This window comes from Centruroides vittatus, unplaced genomic scaffold (genome assembly GCF_030686945.1).
Source record: "Centruroides vittatus isolate TY-2023 unplaced genomic scaffold, ASM3068694v2 contig_918, whole genome shotgun sequence".
In the NCBI taxonomy this organism is placed as follows: domain Eukaryota; kingdom Metazoa; phylum Arthropoda; class Arachnida; order Scorpiones; family Buthidae; genus Centruroides; species Centruroides vittatus.
The window spans coordinates 2,123,596-2,141,477 of record NW_027122605.1 but is presented as its reverse complement, the minus strand read 5'-3'; the positions used below and the strand labels follow the sequence as shown (position 1 = coordinate 2,141,477).

Genomic DNA, 17,882 nt, shown 5'->3' with positions numbered 1-17,882 from the left:
AAATTCATGTTCTAACATATGAAATTATAACTGCAAACCCAAAGAACAAAAACTATTTCTTTACATGTAACAAGTAATTCAAATACTTTTATTTCAAGTATTTAAAATAATTACTATCTAAAATCTTAAACTTTTATTATTGGATTTATTTTTATTAATATTTAAATTAACATCATATCAAGTATTTCCACTGCATGTTATATAGCAACAATGAACTAGGTCAAGGTCACACTTAAGAACCAACAGCTTTACATCTGGTTAATTTTTTTAATGATTTAGTCTCTAATGCATCAACAGCATTTTATTGTATTTTTCAATCCAATATGAATTTTAAATGAAAATAATGTGTAATAAATTAATTACACTAAACTATTTTAAAATTTTAAGCAAAAATTTCTGGTGTACTAACATAATACATTTGTGAAAGAAAAGTCTGTGTTTATAACATCACTTGCTACAAAACTTCAATAAATATTTTTCCTGCTGTTAAATTATTTAATTCAACATCTTAAATATACTTATACTTCTTCTCTTGGATATTATAATCAAATAATTTATCTATTCATTGACTCACCTATTATGATATATGCAGTAGTGATATTCACCGGGTTTGCACAGGTTCGGCCGAACCTGTTGTTAAAATTTTCAGTTTTCTGAACCTTGTTAAACATACGGAACATTTCTCAGTGGTTTTGTTTCTTTTAAAAAATATATTAAAATATATGTATTATACTCTGTAATACTACTAAACTAGAGCCTTATACCCTGTTCGCACCAAGCATTTCAATCTAGATTGTGAGCAAGGTCGGGGACTATGTCTTGGTGCGATCTCTCTCGACCATTTCAATCTCGACCGAAACGAGGTTTAATCGCAATCGATTCAAGAGAGTTCTTGAAACTAGATCCAGTCATAAGAGAGATCCCACAATCTCACGCACACGAGATAATACAAGATGGCTGTGGAACATGTGTCAGGCTATGGACACTTTCACTTTGTAAAACTCTTTATTTAAAAGCCCCAGTACTGCTAGGCATCACTGGGGTGGAAAACAGAAAGTATTACACTAGTTACATTGATGTCTTATCAATGATGATAAAGAAGTACAGTAGAGCGTCGATAAGTGGAACGTCGGTAAGTGGAATGGCTGGAAAGTGGAACGATTTTCAGTCGGACTGTGTCGTGCTGAATCGAATGTTTTTGATACTAAATTTACTTCTAAAGTATAATTTTCATGTTTTTTATATTCTTTAATATATTTATTTTGTTTGTACAAAATGCAAAAATAATTTTTAAACGATACGATAGCCTCGATGATTATTATAAAAATTTTCGTTAGGCTTAAAATCGACGAAAATTCAACACGAAGCGACACGCAACGGAGAAAAATTTGAAACATCGGACAGGTTAACATATTTTTTCGTACAAAGTCGGAAACTGGAACAAATCATTAACTGGAAGGACCCCAGTCCCCAATTGGTTCCACTTATCGACGCTCTACTGTAATTCTGTACAGATATGCATCAGTGGGGAAGCCAGAGTTGAGTGCATTGCATAAACAACTTATACATTGATGTCTTATCGATGAGCAAAAGCATTATAATGTATAATTTATACAGCAACAATCACAGCACCATGTCCTACAGTGATGTCTTATCACAAAATATAAACAGAAAATAAATGTACAAATATACAGCACAATGAAACTACATTAACATTGACAACATAATCAAAGCTGACAGTGATGTCTTAACAGGGATGATTACTCACAGCAAAATAACACACAGGGGTAATGACAACAATTCAATGCATACAATTAGTAATCTAAATTAAAAATATCTTCAAGACACAACACCACTGTCACTTGGCAATGGAAGCTGTCTTCGCAGCACCATATTTAATTAACTGTAGTCCTTCTGAAGTAAGAGGTGACAAGGTCCCTGAAAGCCTGAAAAAGGTTGTTGTCTTGTAACAGCACATGTAAGTCCTGAGGCCAGTTCCCACTGGATGGCAGCAGAGAGAGAATGGTGCTTCGTTTGTCGTCCAACATCGGGCAATGCAGCAGATAGTGCCTGGCACCATCTGGAATATTGCATAATTCACAATTCTGTTCAGTTGTTTTGTTGAACCTGAAGAGATAACTATTAAATTTACCATGCCTGGTATAAAACTGTGTTGTTCTATGTTCAATATAATGATGATTACTAGCTGAGACTGTGGGGAAAAAATCCCTTGTAATGCTGTTGGTCCGCAGGTTCCATGTACCCTGCCATAACTCAGTCGCTTTCTCTTTTAGCCTGGAAATTATGTAGTTTTGGGGAGTTGCTGTATAAGTAGGTGTGCCACTGGAGACAGATGCAGTGCGAGCAAGCTCATCCGCTCTCTCATTTCCAAGGACACCAGAGTGCCCTCTAATCCACACCACCAAAAACCTATTGATGTTTTTGGTCATTTCCCGGAGAATTTTGTTGACTATAGGATGGCCCTAGTTAAAGTTGTGGATAGCCTGAAGTGATGAACTGGAATCTGTGAATAGGTTTATGTTGGTATTACTTAGCTCCTCGTTACTCCATTTGACTGCTTTCAGGATTGCCCAAAGTTCTGCCTGAAACGCAGAGCAAGTATTGCCCAGTCTATCAGAGAAATTATAAACTTCCAGGTTGCCATGATACACTACAAACGCACATCCAACCCCATCATTGTTCTTCGATCCATCAGTAAAGACACTGAAGGACTGATCTGGCCAGGGTTGACCTTCAATGTATGGCCAATCATAGGGAGGGACAGAAGGGGTACAACTATTTGTACTCTTGATATTGTCAAATATTACACCATTTAAAAGGACGTTTTGGCCCTTCCTCATTCTCCATCTTTGTACCGCAATTTCCAAATGTAATGTCACTGGGAGTTTGCTAGCAATAACTTGCAGGGCAGCAGTTGGAACCGTCGAATAGGCTCTGCAAATATGCAGCAGGTCCCTCCTCTGGGCACTCTGTAATTTTCTGTCAATATGGATTTTCCCTAACCCATCTGCCCAAGCAGGTGCAGCATAGCCAATAATGGGCAGGAACACTGAGTCATAAATAATACTCATTATTTCAGGACACAATCCCCACTTTCACTTTGCTACCTTTGACAGTGTATTGAATATCTTGTTTGTCCTATTACATATATATTTGATATGGGGGATCCAGCAAAGCTTGTGGCTAATGACAATGTCCAAGTACTTGACAGCGAAATAAAAAGGATATCGTATTTCAAGAGATGATGACATCTGTCTATTATCGGCATCTGTCTATTATCAGCAGTGCCATTCTGGGTGAAAAATTTCTCTGCCTTAAAAAAAAGAAGAAGAAGAAGAAAAAAAGGTTGACAGCACTAATATACTATTGTTACCTGGTCTTTGCCCAGGGCTCGTTACGTTATACACCACTGATTATTAGATATATCACAAGAAAAGATATTGTATTTATTTCTAGCCAAAACTTCCATTTTGTTTGTCAGTGATTGTCAGGGAAAAATTTTCTGCTAGCGAACCCTTTGTTAAATATTTCAAATATCACCACTGGATATATGTAAAATGACTTATAATGAAACCTGAAGATATATATTACTCCATGTATGATTATATTTATACGAATCTTTTAATTTAACAACAAATTTTTATTCCTGTAAAGTAAAATCTTTGTGAACAATTACTATTGTAATTTCTCTTTTTAAACTTTCATAGTGATTATGTATATGTCGCAGGGATATGATAAAAGTGGGAATTTGATCAAATCCCTAAGGGAGATGATCAATTCACTGAAGATGTTAAAATAAAGGTTCGATATTGACATTTCCCTAATTAAATGAAGTGATTTGATCAAATCTCTAAACCGGTTTCATGAAATGACAAAAAACGAATCAACAAAGTAAGTAGTACTTATATGAAAAGATAGAGATAAAGCCAAGTTTATTTATTTGGTTAAATTTACCTATGATGGCAAAATGGTGGCTCGTCTCTGATACCAGCAAACAGAAGAAACAGTGGGGATACATGTTCAACCTAACCTAACCTATTCTAATAAATTACCATAATTATTGCCAACCAAATTATTAGAATAGGGGTAAATTTATACTAAAAAAAAAATAACGTCCTCTGTAACAGAGGACATTATTTTTTTTTATAGGCACATCTATTTGTTTTGCCTTGTACCTTGGATTTTTCACAGGAACATTTCTTAAACCCTTGACCTCCAAATATTTTACCTTTTCACTAAAATAGTACAGGGATTTGATTAAATTACTTATTTTTTTTAGGAAAATGACTCTATAGAATTGTCATTTTAACATCTTCAGTAAATTGATCATCTTCCTTAGGGATTTGACCAAATCCCCACTTTTATTATATCCCTGCAACATATATATGTTACAGTCAAAACCCGTTTTTAGAACGCGTTTTAACTAGTTGAAACTAGTTCATACTGGGTGTCTAACTAAAAATGGGTTTTGACTTGTAACATATATAGATACAATGTATTATAAAGAAAGATTATTCAATTTTAACTTATATTTTCAGTTCAATTAAATAGAATAGCCATTTTTCATTTAATTTTATTAGCTATATTTAATGTTAAATCCTATGTTATTTGAAAACATAATATTTTAACTAACATTTTACTGAAATTAGTGATGAAATATATCTTTTAACTGAATCATTTTTACAGCAAATTAAGTAGAGATATAATTTAGACAAAAAAAACTTTCTTATAAAATATTTTTGATGTTGCTATTTTTTTAAATGTGAATAACAACATTTATATAACTTAACTGTTCCAAAAATGAAAACAATTTGTTACTCTAAGATATTGAATAGATTTATTAGTTTTATAATTTGGTGAATGTGCTGGCCAAGGCAACAGTTGAACACCTTCTGAATTCAGAAAGGTCATAACAGCACTGGTAACATGCATTATCCTGCTGAAAGGTAGCGTGACGGAGGCCTCAAAGATAGGGCACAGAAATGTAACGGTGGCTGTCCAAATTACCAACTATGTGAACAAGAGATGACTGGGGTGCATACCCAATGGCACCCCATACCATCATTCCAGGTAGTGCTGGGCCTGCCAGATGATGATGAATGCAAACTGGCAATGATCATTCCCCTCGGTGCCTCCACATGTGGATATGGCTATCATGATGCTATACATAAAACCAGGCTTTGTCTGAAAAGATGATGTGACATCACTCCTGCTTCCATAATTATTATTGAATGCACCATTGTAGGCACACCTATCAAGGGAAGCCACAGCAATGATAATCTATGGTGCTGCAGAGAACACTGTTCTGAAAATGACCCAAGTTCCTGGCTCAGGGTATGTGATGTGACTGTACGATCCCTCAAGGCCATGTGGAAAAGATATCTGTCTTCTTGAGCATTACTAACCAGGCCCGCTGAAGTCTTGCACAATGTTCTGTATGGCCTTCTGGACACATCAATTCCATATTCTCGTAAGTCATGGTATCATGACCAACGTAAGCAGCAATAGCATGGAACAATAAACCACAGTTTTCCTAGGCAATATTCTACCACGATCAAACTCTGACATATACTGGTAGGCATTCCTCCTCCTCAAGAGGCATAAGAAAACCTTTACACAAGCAACCAATGTGCAAATGGACTTTTGGTATGAGAAACCAGCTTTACAATCTTCCCTTTTATACAGACTGTAGATTGCCTTACTCCTACCTGTTTTGTGAGTATGCATTGAAATCCTAATCATTTGCATATCTCAGCATGTTATACCTTTCACGCAAATTTCACATTTGTTGATTGTCTCCTTCATGGTGTAGCAATTTTAATGGCCAGCATTTTTATGTGTATATACAGTAAAATCTGTATAAACAACAGTCACACAGTACAGAGTTATTTTTTTCCATTTTGAACAAGTTTAGTATTTTTTTTTAATCTTTAAACTACACTGAATGAATGCCACGCAGTTAAAATTTTTTATAAATGTAAAAGTCATTTTACTATAAAAAAATAAACATATGATTAGGCTTAATCCAAAATGATTCCAACTACAGATAAGAGTATTTGATAAAAGAACTGAGAACTATTCAACTGTAAAAAGTTATCATTACTCTCATGAACTTGTGCTAGGTATTTGAATATTTCTCAGATGCAATCCTTACAAGTTTCCATGATAACCAAACCAGTGTTTTACCCTGTCATCAGAAATTCTAATCATATTACAGTAATATAGACCAAATTATTATGTGATTTGGCTTCTTGAAGTAAATAATTGAAATGAGATATTTTAATGCTTTAACTAATGTTCAGTAACTAGTTTAGAATACTCAAAAATAATTATTAACTTATTTTTGAATATCCTGCATACAAGCCTAATGGCAGCATGTGTATTCTCATTGTTTTCATAAATTACATTCATTGCTTGTTCTCAAGAATTTACTTTTTGGAAACATTTGAATACCTTCAAGAATGAATTGTCTGGTCAACTTTACAAAACCCTTCTATCTGCCCATCCTCTTGTCACATGACCTTTGTTTCTCTGCAAAGGTTCTAAAGGCTTCTTAAAATACAATTTGTTAAGGCTCTGCTATGACCATTATACTTAAGAGATGATTTTACTCATTTTTTACGAGTGAAATTTTAATCATCTACTTTATCCAGGTTAATTTACATTCTTCATATCCAAAAACCTCATCCATTTCCACACTGAACAGGTTTCTGGCTTATATTGAAAATCAAATATATCTTAATATATGTTAAATTTTTTTTCTAAATAACAAATGCATTTTCCATATTTCTATTTAAACTAGATCATATACAGTAAAATCTGTCTAAAACAGAACCTGCCTAAATTGTCCTCTTGAGAGATAATACACTTTTCCCAGTGTTTCTAAAGCTGCTTGTTCTGGAAGTCAAATTTTAAAATGGTCTGTAAGGCTTCCACATCTTTGAAAATTTTCCCCTACAACACTATTTTCAGTTTTGAGAAAAGAAAAATAAGGAGGAGCCAAATCTGGCAAATATAGATGATGTTCAACCAATGGGACACTGTATTTGTCCAAATACAAATAATATTGGTTTATATAATTAACATTAGCTTTATAGTATATCGGGTCTAGCAAACTCCAACCAAATGCTGAATTCTAAGTACTGGTTTACAAAGTATGCCTCATGACATGGCACAATGTTGTACTGAAGAAATCATAACTTTGACTTCCATTTTTGTGGCCTTTTTCAGCAGCTTGTGAGCTTATGTATGGTCATTTTTCCTAATTTCACACAAAATTTGATTGTCACATTCCAAAATACTGGACCTACAGGAATAACATGTGGCAGTGACATTACAGACAGTCCCCGTCCCTCATCACCTGGTCGCCCCGGCCGAACCCATAACGGGCCTTCTAAAAGAGGCCCTCTTAGTGCCCACAGGGAAGAAAGAGTTAAAAAAAAAAAAAGTCTTTGCACTTTTCCACACGAATACCCTAATGTCTAAACTAAATTATTGTTGGAACATTCACCCACTAACACTTTTTCAATTTTTGCAAAAACAAAATAAAAAAAAAGTTCTCTTTTTTTTTATTGATCAGACTTTGTATTAAAATAACTTTGTATATTAATAAGACATCACATAGTGAAATAAATTATTTTACTAAATTTTTTCTGTTTTTTATACAATACTGAATGGCTCTAAATTATTTTATAAAATTTGTAATTAATACTACATTTTAAATTTATTTTAAAATCATTACATTGGGCAAACTTGAAGAAGACTACTAATACAAAGCTAAAAATAGCAATATTTGTCAAATATAATCATTCACTTATATTAAAAAAAACTTCAAATCAGACTTTCACCCAAGTTCAAGAATCACTCAGAAGACAATTAAATTATCAGATATTTTATTTAAATGCATTTTGAATCTGAATGCTCTCCAACCCCTCTTCAGTAAATGCTACAATCTGTGATACAGCCTACACCAATATTTCAGACTGTTCAAATTGTTACTATGAGTGATTTTGAATAGTCCAAAATATTGGTGCAGGCTCTACACAGATTGTAGCATTTATTAAAGAGGGATCAGAGTGCATTTAAATAAAATATCTGAGAAATTCTTGAACTCAGGTGACAATCGGGTTTGAAGGACATAAAAGGGAGTTTTTTGGATGAATAAACTGAAATGTTAAGTGGTTATAAAAGTGAACAAAAATTACTGTTTACATTCTTTACAATAATATCATTTTATAACTATTTTTCTGTTTAAATATTAAAATGGGTAAAGTATATTTGTAATAATTTTACATTAAAACTGACTACACTATACTATATTTGATAGTAGTTTGAAATATGCAAAAAGTAATAATAATGCAACTGAAAATTTATATAAATAACAATAGTATTACTACTTGCTTATGTAGTAAGTTTTCCACTGACTGATCAAGTTATATTTATTTAGTGAAATCTTAGTTGGAACACAATTATAATATGCTAAAAAATATTTTCTATACAAAAGACTTAGAAGTTTGCTTTTAATTCATATAAATTAAGATACTGTTTTATAAATTTATAAGGCATGACTTAAAATTTTAAATAAAATAATGATTGTCCTAATTATCCTTTCATTAATGCTATTCCAAAAATTCTATATTAGAATGTGTGCATTTGATTTAAACATTTATATTCAGATACAAAAAGCAACAATTTTAAACATAGATACATTAGAAGATTTTAGTACTATACTATCTATACAGGGTGGGCCAGCGAAAACGAAACGGCAGAGTATTCGTGTTCGTCCAAGCAAAGTGCTCGGACAGGTCGATTTTACTCTCGAGGGGACATCTTTTGCAATAAAGTTTTTGCGATTCTGAATACAACAGACAACAAAAAATTTTAAAAACTCATTTATTTTGTATTAACTAAACAAGCATTTATTTCGAAAAAAATATTTGTTTAATTAATATTCAGAATCGCAAAAACTTTATTGCAAAAGATGTCCTCTCGAGAGTAAAATCGACCTGTCCGAGCGCTTTGCTTGGACGAACACGAACACTCTGCCATTTCGTTTTCGCTGGCCCACCCTGTATATCATATAACAATGTCTCTAAATGCACAATTTCTATTAATACATAACTGATAGCAAGCTTATCAAAAACATAGAATACTTTTACTATTATTATATTATGTGTCACTCAACAATGAACTCAAAGATCTCATAAGTATATAATGGAGCTGAAAAATTCATAGTTACTTTTATCGTTTCTGTAATGTTAGCTTAATGACACTGAATGTATCTCCTCCCAGTCATTAAGTAGCACATAGGTGTATATACAAAGTTTTCATAAGAATCTTTTATAAATACAGGCAATTTCCAATATTCAAATATAATGCATTCCTAAAATGAGTACAAAAGTGATATGTATGGAAGTTGAATATGAGTTTCATTCCCAAAGCTGAAAAAATTAAAATCTCTTGTTAAGATAAGAAAGTTTTATTTTTTTTATAGTAAATATGTCACAATGCATGAAATACTATTCACTTTCTGTTTAAACTATGATTTTAATGTTTTAGACACTAAAATTAATTTTCAGAAATGTTTTTGATGTTATAGAAACTAAAGTTGCAGAAAAAACAATTGCATATAATTTGAAAATAAAAGTGCAAAGTTGTTATATGAGAAATAATACTTTGATATTTCTAAATATTATGTATGAAAAACAAGTTGCCTAAAAGTTGAGAACTGCCTATACTAATTACAGGAGCTTCCCTACTTACAAACTTACTGTACATCTAAAATTCTCTTGCTGGTTGTGTGATGGTGTCAAAGTCAGTCTTTAGCCAGTAATAAATAAATGTGGATTTATTTCTATTGCATATCATCAGTTTTCATTTTTGTGGGAATTCTCATGTTCCATCCATCACCACCTGCAAGGTGGTGTTGAAGTTGATAACATTGCAAAGACTAGCTAAAAACACTTATTCCAAAGTTTAATTTCCATGATAATGGAGCCATACTTCTTGCATTTTTGAAACACTAATTGTAAAACTAATTACATCAGAGAAAAAAAAAATGCACTTGAAACACCTGCTACTAAATACTGGGGAGCTGGTAAACAAACATAATGTTAGTATTTAATCCTTTAATGTACTTAATGTATTCTATTAAGTGGTTATTCTGTGTACAAATGTATTTTATAGGTTAGTTTTTGACTATGCCAAAACCTCAGGAACCTAACCTGTTCCTAAGTAGGGGAGTGCCTCTACAAAAATACAACAAACAATTTCAATAAAATTAAGGAACATACAACACAAACAGAAACAGATGAAATTCAACAGGTGCTAATAAAGACAATAAGAAACAAAATCAATGTGACTGACAGATGAGTCAAAATATTTAATGAAATTCACAATGAGATCTCGAATTCCAAGATTTTAACAATTTGATAAAATCAGTCCTTTATTTATCAGTAACAACAACTTCTGTAGAAACAATATTTTCACTCACAAATGGGAAGGCAAAACTAAATATTAAAGCAAAGCTGTGACTTACAATGCAATAAGTTTTATGATAAAATTTTATGTTACCAGAACAAAACAAGTTCACCTGAAAAATATACTCTAGGAAACCTACATCAATCTGAATATTAAATATGATATACATAGTGTAATAAAAATAGCACTATTTCATTATTAAATTTTCAAAAATAAAATCTTTTAGAGAAATTTACTTATTCTTATGTATGCTATAAAATCATTATCAGTAATAATGTACTAACAACTTGTTAATAATGCTTATCTGTATTTATTGATGATATTTAATAAGAGAGGGTCTATATTTATCAGCTGTAGTACCTCTGTGCATTTTGGTATCAAGAAATTATGGTCTGGCTGTATGTATCAAATTTAAAAATTAATATATATTTGCAATAAATGCTGATATAAAAAATTATTTTAATAAGAATTTTTTTTAACCAATAGCATGTAGTAATATAATATGAACAATATTTATATTTTATTTTTATTAGATATTTATTTTAATATTACTTTTCTCTACTCAGACCTTTCATAAATTAATTTAATTAAGTAGCATATTACAAAAATGAAACCCTTCATAAAAAATTTCAGCTAATTTATATTATAAATATTGATTTTAATATATTTGAATTATATACAATAACAACAAATTCTTCATTTTTTAATCTAATAGAAAAAGAAGAAAAAGAGAAATAATTCATTTAAAATTATTTGATACTAAACAAACCTGGAAATTTCCAATCATCATAATATGTAATAAAAATAAACTTTAGTATAAAGACACATTACAACATACTAAAAAATCACTTCTTTTCAATACTTTATTTAATGTTAAAAAACAATTTTGTTAATAAATTATATTTAATAATATTAGCTCAAAAGTAAATAAAATCAATAAAAAAAAATTTCTTAGAATCAACTTCTTTTATTTGTAAATTTACCATCTTTCATAACTTTGATAAAAATAATAATCAATTATTAAATAATTTTCCCAATTTATAAGCAATAGTCTTATAAATTTATTCTGTAACTTTAAAATGTCAGACTAATAAAAAATTTTATAAACACAATGTACTGTACATACAAACATCTAATTGCAAAAATTAGATCTCATGCAAAAAACAAATTTGAAAACATATATTAAACAAATATATCCAATAAAAGAAAACACAAATATGTTAGAAAATAGTTTATCAAGCAATACAAGAACAATTAGCTGCAAAACTTAAAGATATAATGCAAAACCAGAATTAGTCAGAATAGTACAGATCTAAAGGTTAAACAATATTTTATAGAAAAACAAATAATTTTTTCAACTTTCAAAAAAAGCAAAATATTTAATTCAAGACAAGTTGTTATAAGAAGGCAAAGCATATTAATCCTTTCAACAAATTCAATGTCAGTTTGAAGTTAATATATATGATATGAAGTGGAAGAGAGAATACCTTCTTGATGCTGGCCTCCCGTATTTTCTCCAGGGCTATTTTTATCTTTTCTGCCTTGATGTGTGCTGCCTGTTCAGCCTAAGATACAGAAGAAAGGAAAGATTGGACAAAAACAGATGAGGCGAAAAGAAAACCTTAACAAGAATGTATATAAACATTATTAGAATGTAATATATCACAACTTTGACAATATTTATTTATTTTGTATTTGATGCTTTCAACATTTCCAGTCTAATTACTGTTTTTTATAAAGAAAATAAAGCCATACTTGATAAGTAAATCAGGAATATTTTAATATTATATAAGAAGAAAATGATTATAATAAAGTCAATAGATATAACAATGGTTAAAGGATAATTTAAACTGTATGTGCACATAATACTATATGTTGTACTTTATTAATAATTAAGTTTAATATTATAAAATATTTCTGGTACTATTTTTTAATAACTTAAAAATGCACTAGTAAATATTTATTTGTCATCAAACATTAGTAAGTTAAGGAATCCTATCATTTTTATTTCAGATAAAACATTTTTCAAGACCAAATATCAGCATCATATCTCCATTGTTATTTGAATAGAACACTGTTGGAGATTTGACACTAAAGCAGTTGGTTTCAAAAAACATTTTATCTGAAATAAAAACAGTGAGACTCCTTAACTTATTAGCATTTATGATTGTTTAATTCTAATGTGGATTCAGAAGATGAATCTAGAACTTCAATTGTCATACAGAATATGCACAAATTTATATACATACATTTCAACTATAAAGTCAAATTAAATAATTTTGAATAATTAATTTATACAGTTTTAAATAACACACAATACCAAATTCTCTTCTGTTATGAGTGTTAAATCTGAAATTTTATTTTATATTAAAAACATGGTATGCATTATTAATAATTTCTCGAATTACCTGAGTTGGTGAAGAAGCTAAGGACATTCTGCTACTTTGGGAAGACATACTTTGACTAGAGGTATCTGTCCTAGCCACTCCACCTGATGAAGCTGAAGACTCTGATGACAGCATTGACACATTGTCTGAGAAAGCAGAATCATTATCAGGACTATCAGTCCTCAGTCCAAACTCTTTCTGACTTCTTATGTGATCATCTCCATCAAGATCCATGTGTAAGCCACCAATTTCAAATTTTGGTCTGGTTCCACCAGAACTCGAACGATTATGACTAATATATCGTTGTCCAGGAGTTGAGCCTTGATGGCCATTTACAATTCCACTTAATGACTGATTTGGCAGAGGTGGACCTAAGGAGAGTCTGGGACCCTTTCCACTACTACTGTGAGAAACCATCCCTAATATTTGATTTGGTCCTTTGTGCGAAACTTCACGATCAAACTGTGTTTCTAAAGCACATAATTCTCCAAGAATTGCATCCAATTCAACATCTTGACTGTCTGTAAAATATTTGAAAAAATTTACATTAAAAATTTACATATATAATAATAATGATGATGATTATAATTTTTCGTTTTGTTTAAAAAATATGATGGAACGTTTTCACGTGACGGAATTCGAAACTCGTTTCTTTCAAAAAGGAATATATTCGAATCTATTACTACTAAGCCTGAAGAAGAGCCTAGAAAAATGATTATAATTGCTAATTGTAGCTTAACTGATATTAAATTTCAAAATATTAATTTTGCAAACAGAATCTACTACTATAAAAAAAACCATTCAAAGCTATTAAATTTATTTCAATATTGGTTAATTTTATTTTTAATAATTGAAGCTTAGCTTTAAGAGATTGAGGGTGGTCAATGATAACAATCATTTGTTAACAGACTGCTGGCAGATTAGAAATGGACAGAGATCGTACCTAAGTTTTATTGATATCATTTTGAAGAAAAATACATTGTTTTACAGGCAAAACCATTGTTCCAAAAAGAAAAAAAAAACATCTTTTTTATTCTGAATCAACTAAAAGCTGAGAATGAAGATGACATATAATACATTGGTTTATGTAATGCCTACTGAAAACAAATAGATATGGTTATGTAAACTGGTATGCCATCACAAGGTGAAAGGTGAAGTTTTACATATAAATAAGACTTGAAATTAATAGAATATATTTTTATCACAGTTGCTGTGTTTCTTATGCTTGTATTTCATTCTCTACTGCAGCACTGATGAAATAAGATGTTTGTTTATTCTTTACTACAAGCCATGCATTTTTATGTATTCTAAGAAATTAAATGCTCACAGGTGTTGATGTCAGTTTATTAATAATAATAATAATAATAATATTATTATTATTAACTCTCCCGTGGTCGCCACCTGGTTGTGGTGGGAGAGCCCAGTAATTTTACTGATCCATAGGGCAATGCAGGCTGGAGCACAAGCTTCTGGTAGGGACACCCATGCCAGTAAAGTCTATGGGGAAAAATGAAGCTAAGAGTGACCACACCCACATTCTGTGGTGATATTTATTATGGTAATAACTAGATCAAAGTGTGATACCGGCTCGGACGTCGCCCAGGTTAACAAGGTCCGCGTTCGTGGGTTAGGCAGAGGCTCACGTTCGAAAAATAGGTCATAGTCTCCCTTGGTTACTGTTGGCGAAAGCAACACCGGCCCAAGCATGGCTACTGCAATGCCCTCAACAGATGTGAGGAACCAACCCTTGGTGTTTCTGTGGCAATGCATCCACAGACCACAAAGGCTGGAAAACCATGCCAACAGATGAAATGGACAGTAGAAATGAACGAGTTTATCATTCGTACTTACTACATCATCACAAAACTTGAAACAAACATGACAGCATACAGACAACAACTACACCATAGGAGAAAATTCCTGAATACAGACACACACACTGATACACTTCTTTAATTTCTGTTTTGGTTACTATGCCTTGACTTTGGTCCGGCATAGTACTTAGCCACCAGTGTTAACCGAGTATATCTAACTTAACCCAACATAATAATAATAATAGAATTACATAATGCCACTAAACCAGCGTTTCTCAAAGTGGGCGATAACACCCCCTTGTGGGTGGTGAGTAAATCTAGTGGGCGCTGGAAGCAGGGTACTGAACGGTGACCAAAGGCAAAAATTGGGGTCACTGACAGCTGTTCCCTTTCTTCTGTTAAACGGATAAGAGGAAACATTGCATTTAATGGTTTCCAGATGTTGAGATCAATGTAAGGTAAGGGCACAAAATGTGAGATTCATAGAAAAGTTTTCCTAAGAATATTTCCAATCCTTTCTCACACAAGAGAAAATGAGTTAAGGGGTGTTGGGTATAACTTTACAAAACAAAGGGGGCGGTGGATCGAAAAAGTTTGAGAATCACTGCACTAAACTATTATTAACAGGATCATATCACACGTTTTTGAGAACAACATTTTGGTGTGCTGTATTGAGTCATGTCAAGTCATGGGTGTGTTACATTGGTGTAAACTACAGTGCAAAAAATTAATTTGTTCTGGAAGGTGTGGGGTTACAAAATATGTTTTTTTTTTTAAATTTATTTTATGTACATTGTTTATTAGAGAGTCAGTTTAACAAATCAAATCTACTCCTCAAAATGGTCTGTTGCCTTTTGAGCTTTTGCTTTCAAGTTTCAAATGTTCTGAAAGTCCTTTATCATAAAATTGGGTGGAGCTTGTTCTGAATTCTTTTACAAAATTCTGTAGTGGAACTGGCCTCCCACCTTCCATCATACACTTTCTGCTTTAACTGTTACCAAAACTATTTAATTGGTTTTAGTTGAAATACTGTACATTAAACATGTTTTTACAAGGAATGTAATATATCCTGTGAAGAGGCAGAAATTTGTGTCGAGTGTAGTAAGATATTGCCATATGTAGTCAAAACACACAATCGCCATTTAGATAATACTTCTTCGAGAATAGAACTAATCTCCTCTTGATGCACTCTACACTAAATACTTCCATATTAATGCAAAGCTTAGACAGTGCAATGAAAGCCTGAGATCCAGCAAAAGCTTATGGATAGTTACACCAAAGCTTTCATTGGGGTGTGAATGACATCTAAACTTCACTTCTGGCATAATGTCCTTTCCTATTTTTTTTTTTTTGTGCCTCATCTTCTTTGGTTTTCTAAGTGCTTCACAACATACTTAGGTACAGAAATCTTTTTCCTAACAACAAAAATATGCTTTCCTTAAATATCCAATGCACATGTATGTGGGATATTTTGAACTTTCAACCTAGCTTTACAAAAAGACTGATCCACCTTATAAACAGCAGCATTGGTTAGCTGCTTATGCTTCACTTCAATCATTTTAACCCTTTTATTCCACTTCCTTCAACTTCTTTCTTCTCTTCCACTTTCTTAAATATATTATGGCATTCCAAAAAGCGTAATATAATATATTTAAATGTTCTAAAATTTTTACCTGGCTGGAAGAATATATAATACTGTACTACCTTCACATGAATCTTGAAATATCTCCAGCAGTAAACTTTCAATGAACTATAATATTTATTTATTTTATATACTCCTTACTGAATTTCTCCTGTAGGAGGAGGGGTTAATGACATTGGAAAAAATATAATTTCATTGTAAAACTGTTTCAACAGAATCTGTATATATTTCTACTGGAGACAAGATAAACATTGCTACAATCTTCAGTTGGACAAAAAAGATTCTTCACAATTGTATTTATAATGATTTAAAGTTGACACAAAGGAAACATAATTAACAAAATAACCTAATGCATACCTAGATAAACCACTTTGTTTACTATGCTAATCTCATTACTGTTCATCAGTTTTTCTTAGCTGTTCTCCCTATCTGAAAATCATAATCCTGGACACTGGGTTTAAGGATTAATTTCCATAAGATGACAAACATTGTGACAGTAGATCTTTCTTTTTCTGAAAGTAGACTGGTGTTGTTGACAACAATACTCTTTTGTCTACAAACTTAAGTAGTTGGATGTCAAAACTGCCAAAGGTAATGACATCATCTCTTAAATCATCAAAACTGTACACCATGTCATTTACATAGCAAACAAACAACAAAGGGCTAAGAGCATCACCCTGTGGAAGGACCCTTTCTAACTTAAAAACTCTGGTGTCTAAACTAGTAACAATCCTTGATTTTAACCCTACATATAAACTTTGATAAATTTATCAAAATAATACAGAGATTTTCAATGCTTTTAATTTAGTGAATAAAACTGGTAAGATTATACTATCGAATGCTTTTTCATAGTCAATAAAAGCAGCCAATAAACATTATCTTTTCCTAGATAACAACCTTACACTAAATTATTTGTAAATAAATATATTGCATAGCATATGTTTTCCAGGTTGGAATGCAAATTGCACTGGCTGTATCAAGTTCTTATATCTCAACCATTTTTTCAATCTTTTCACCAAAATTGATGTAATAATTTTCCAGACTACGAGTAACAACAAGATTGGCCAAAAGTTGGTGGGGTCAGCTGGGGTCATCTCTCTTATGAATCACCTTGATCTTAACATCCAACGAAGGCTTTGGGACTATGCAAGTTTCATAAATCCCATTAATTCCTGTTTTGAAGTTTATTCACAAAAAATAAAATATTTTCGAGTCTGTCTGATCTTTAAATCCTTTAAACCGACCACAGAAGTAACAGCAATAGTTGGTTTAGAAGAATAAACTTCTTAAAACAAGGTAAATGCAGGTAAAAATTCACAAAGTTAAAAACGATCCAGTGTCAGCCTTTTATTGGAAGATCTGACACCTTTCTATTAAAACCACAAAGAATTCTTCTCATACATACTGTCCTTATACCATTTTTAACTGTTTCTAGCCCTCTGGTGCTAGGTACGAGTCATCCACTTTATTTGCATATAGTTACAATTCTCATGTTGACTCAGGCTATTTTCTTCATAATTTTGAAGTTTAGACTATTCA

General features: G+C 31.7%; 1 protein-coding gene across 7 annotated transcripts in view; it reads right to left on the bottom strand.

Moving 5' to 3' along the window:
- Positions 1 to 17,882, bottom strand: part of pico — a 108,372-nt gene that overhangs the window by 25,389 nt on the left and 65,101 nt on the right. For 6 of the 7 annotated variants that reach the window (XM_067281414.1, XM_067281421.1, XM_067281420.1 and 3 more), the window contains 2 exons: positions 12,909 to 13,408; positions 11,988 to 12,065 (listed from right to left, as the gene is read on the bottom strand). In XM_067281414.1, the coding sequence (XP_067137515.1) occupies positions 11,988 to 12,065; positions 12,909 to 13,408 (578 nt within the window). The remainder of the gene's footprint in view (positions 1 to 11,987; positions 12,066 to 12,908; positions 13,409 to 17,882) is intronic. The other variant, XM_067281418.1, reaches the window with a different exon arrangement.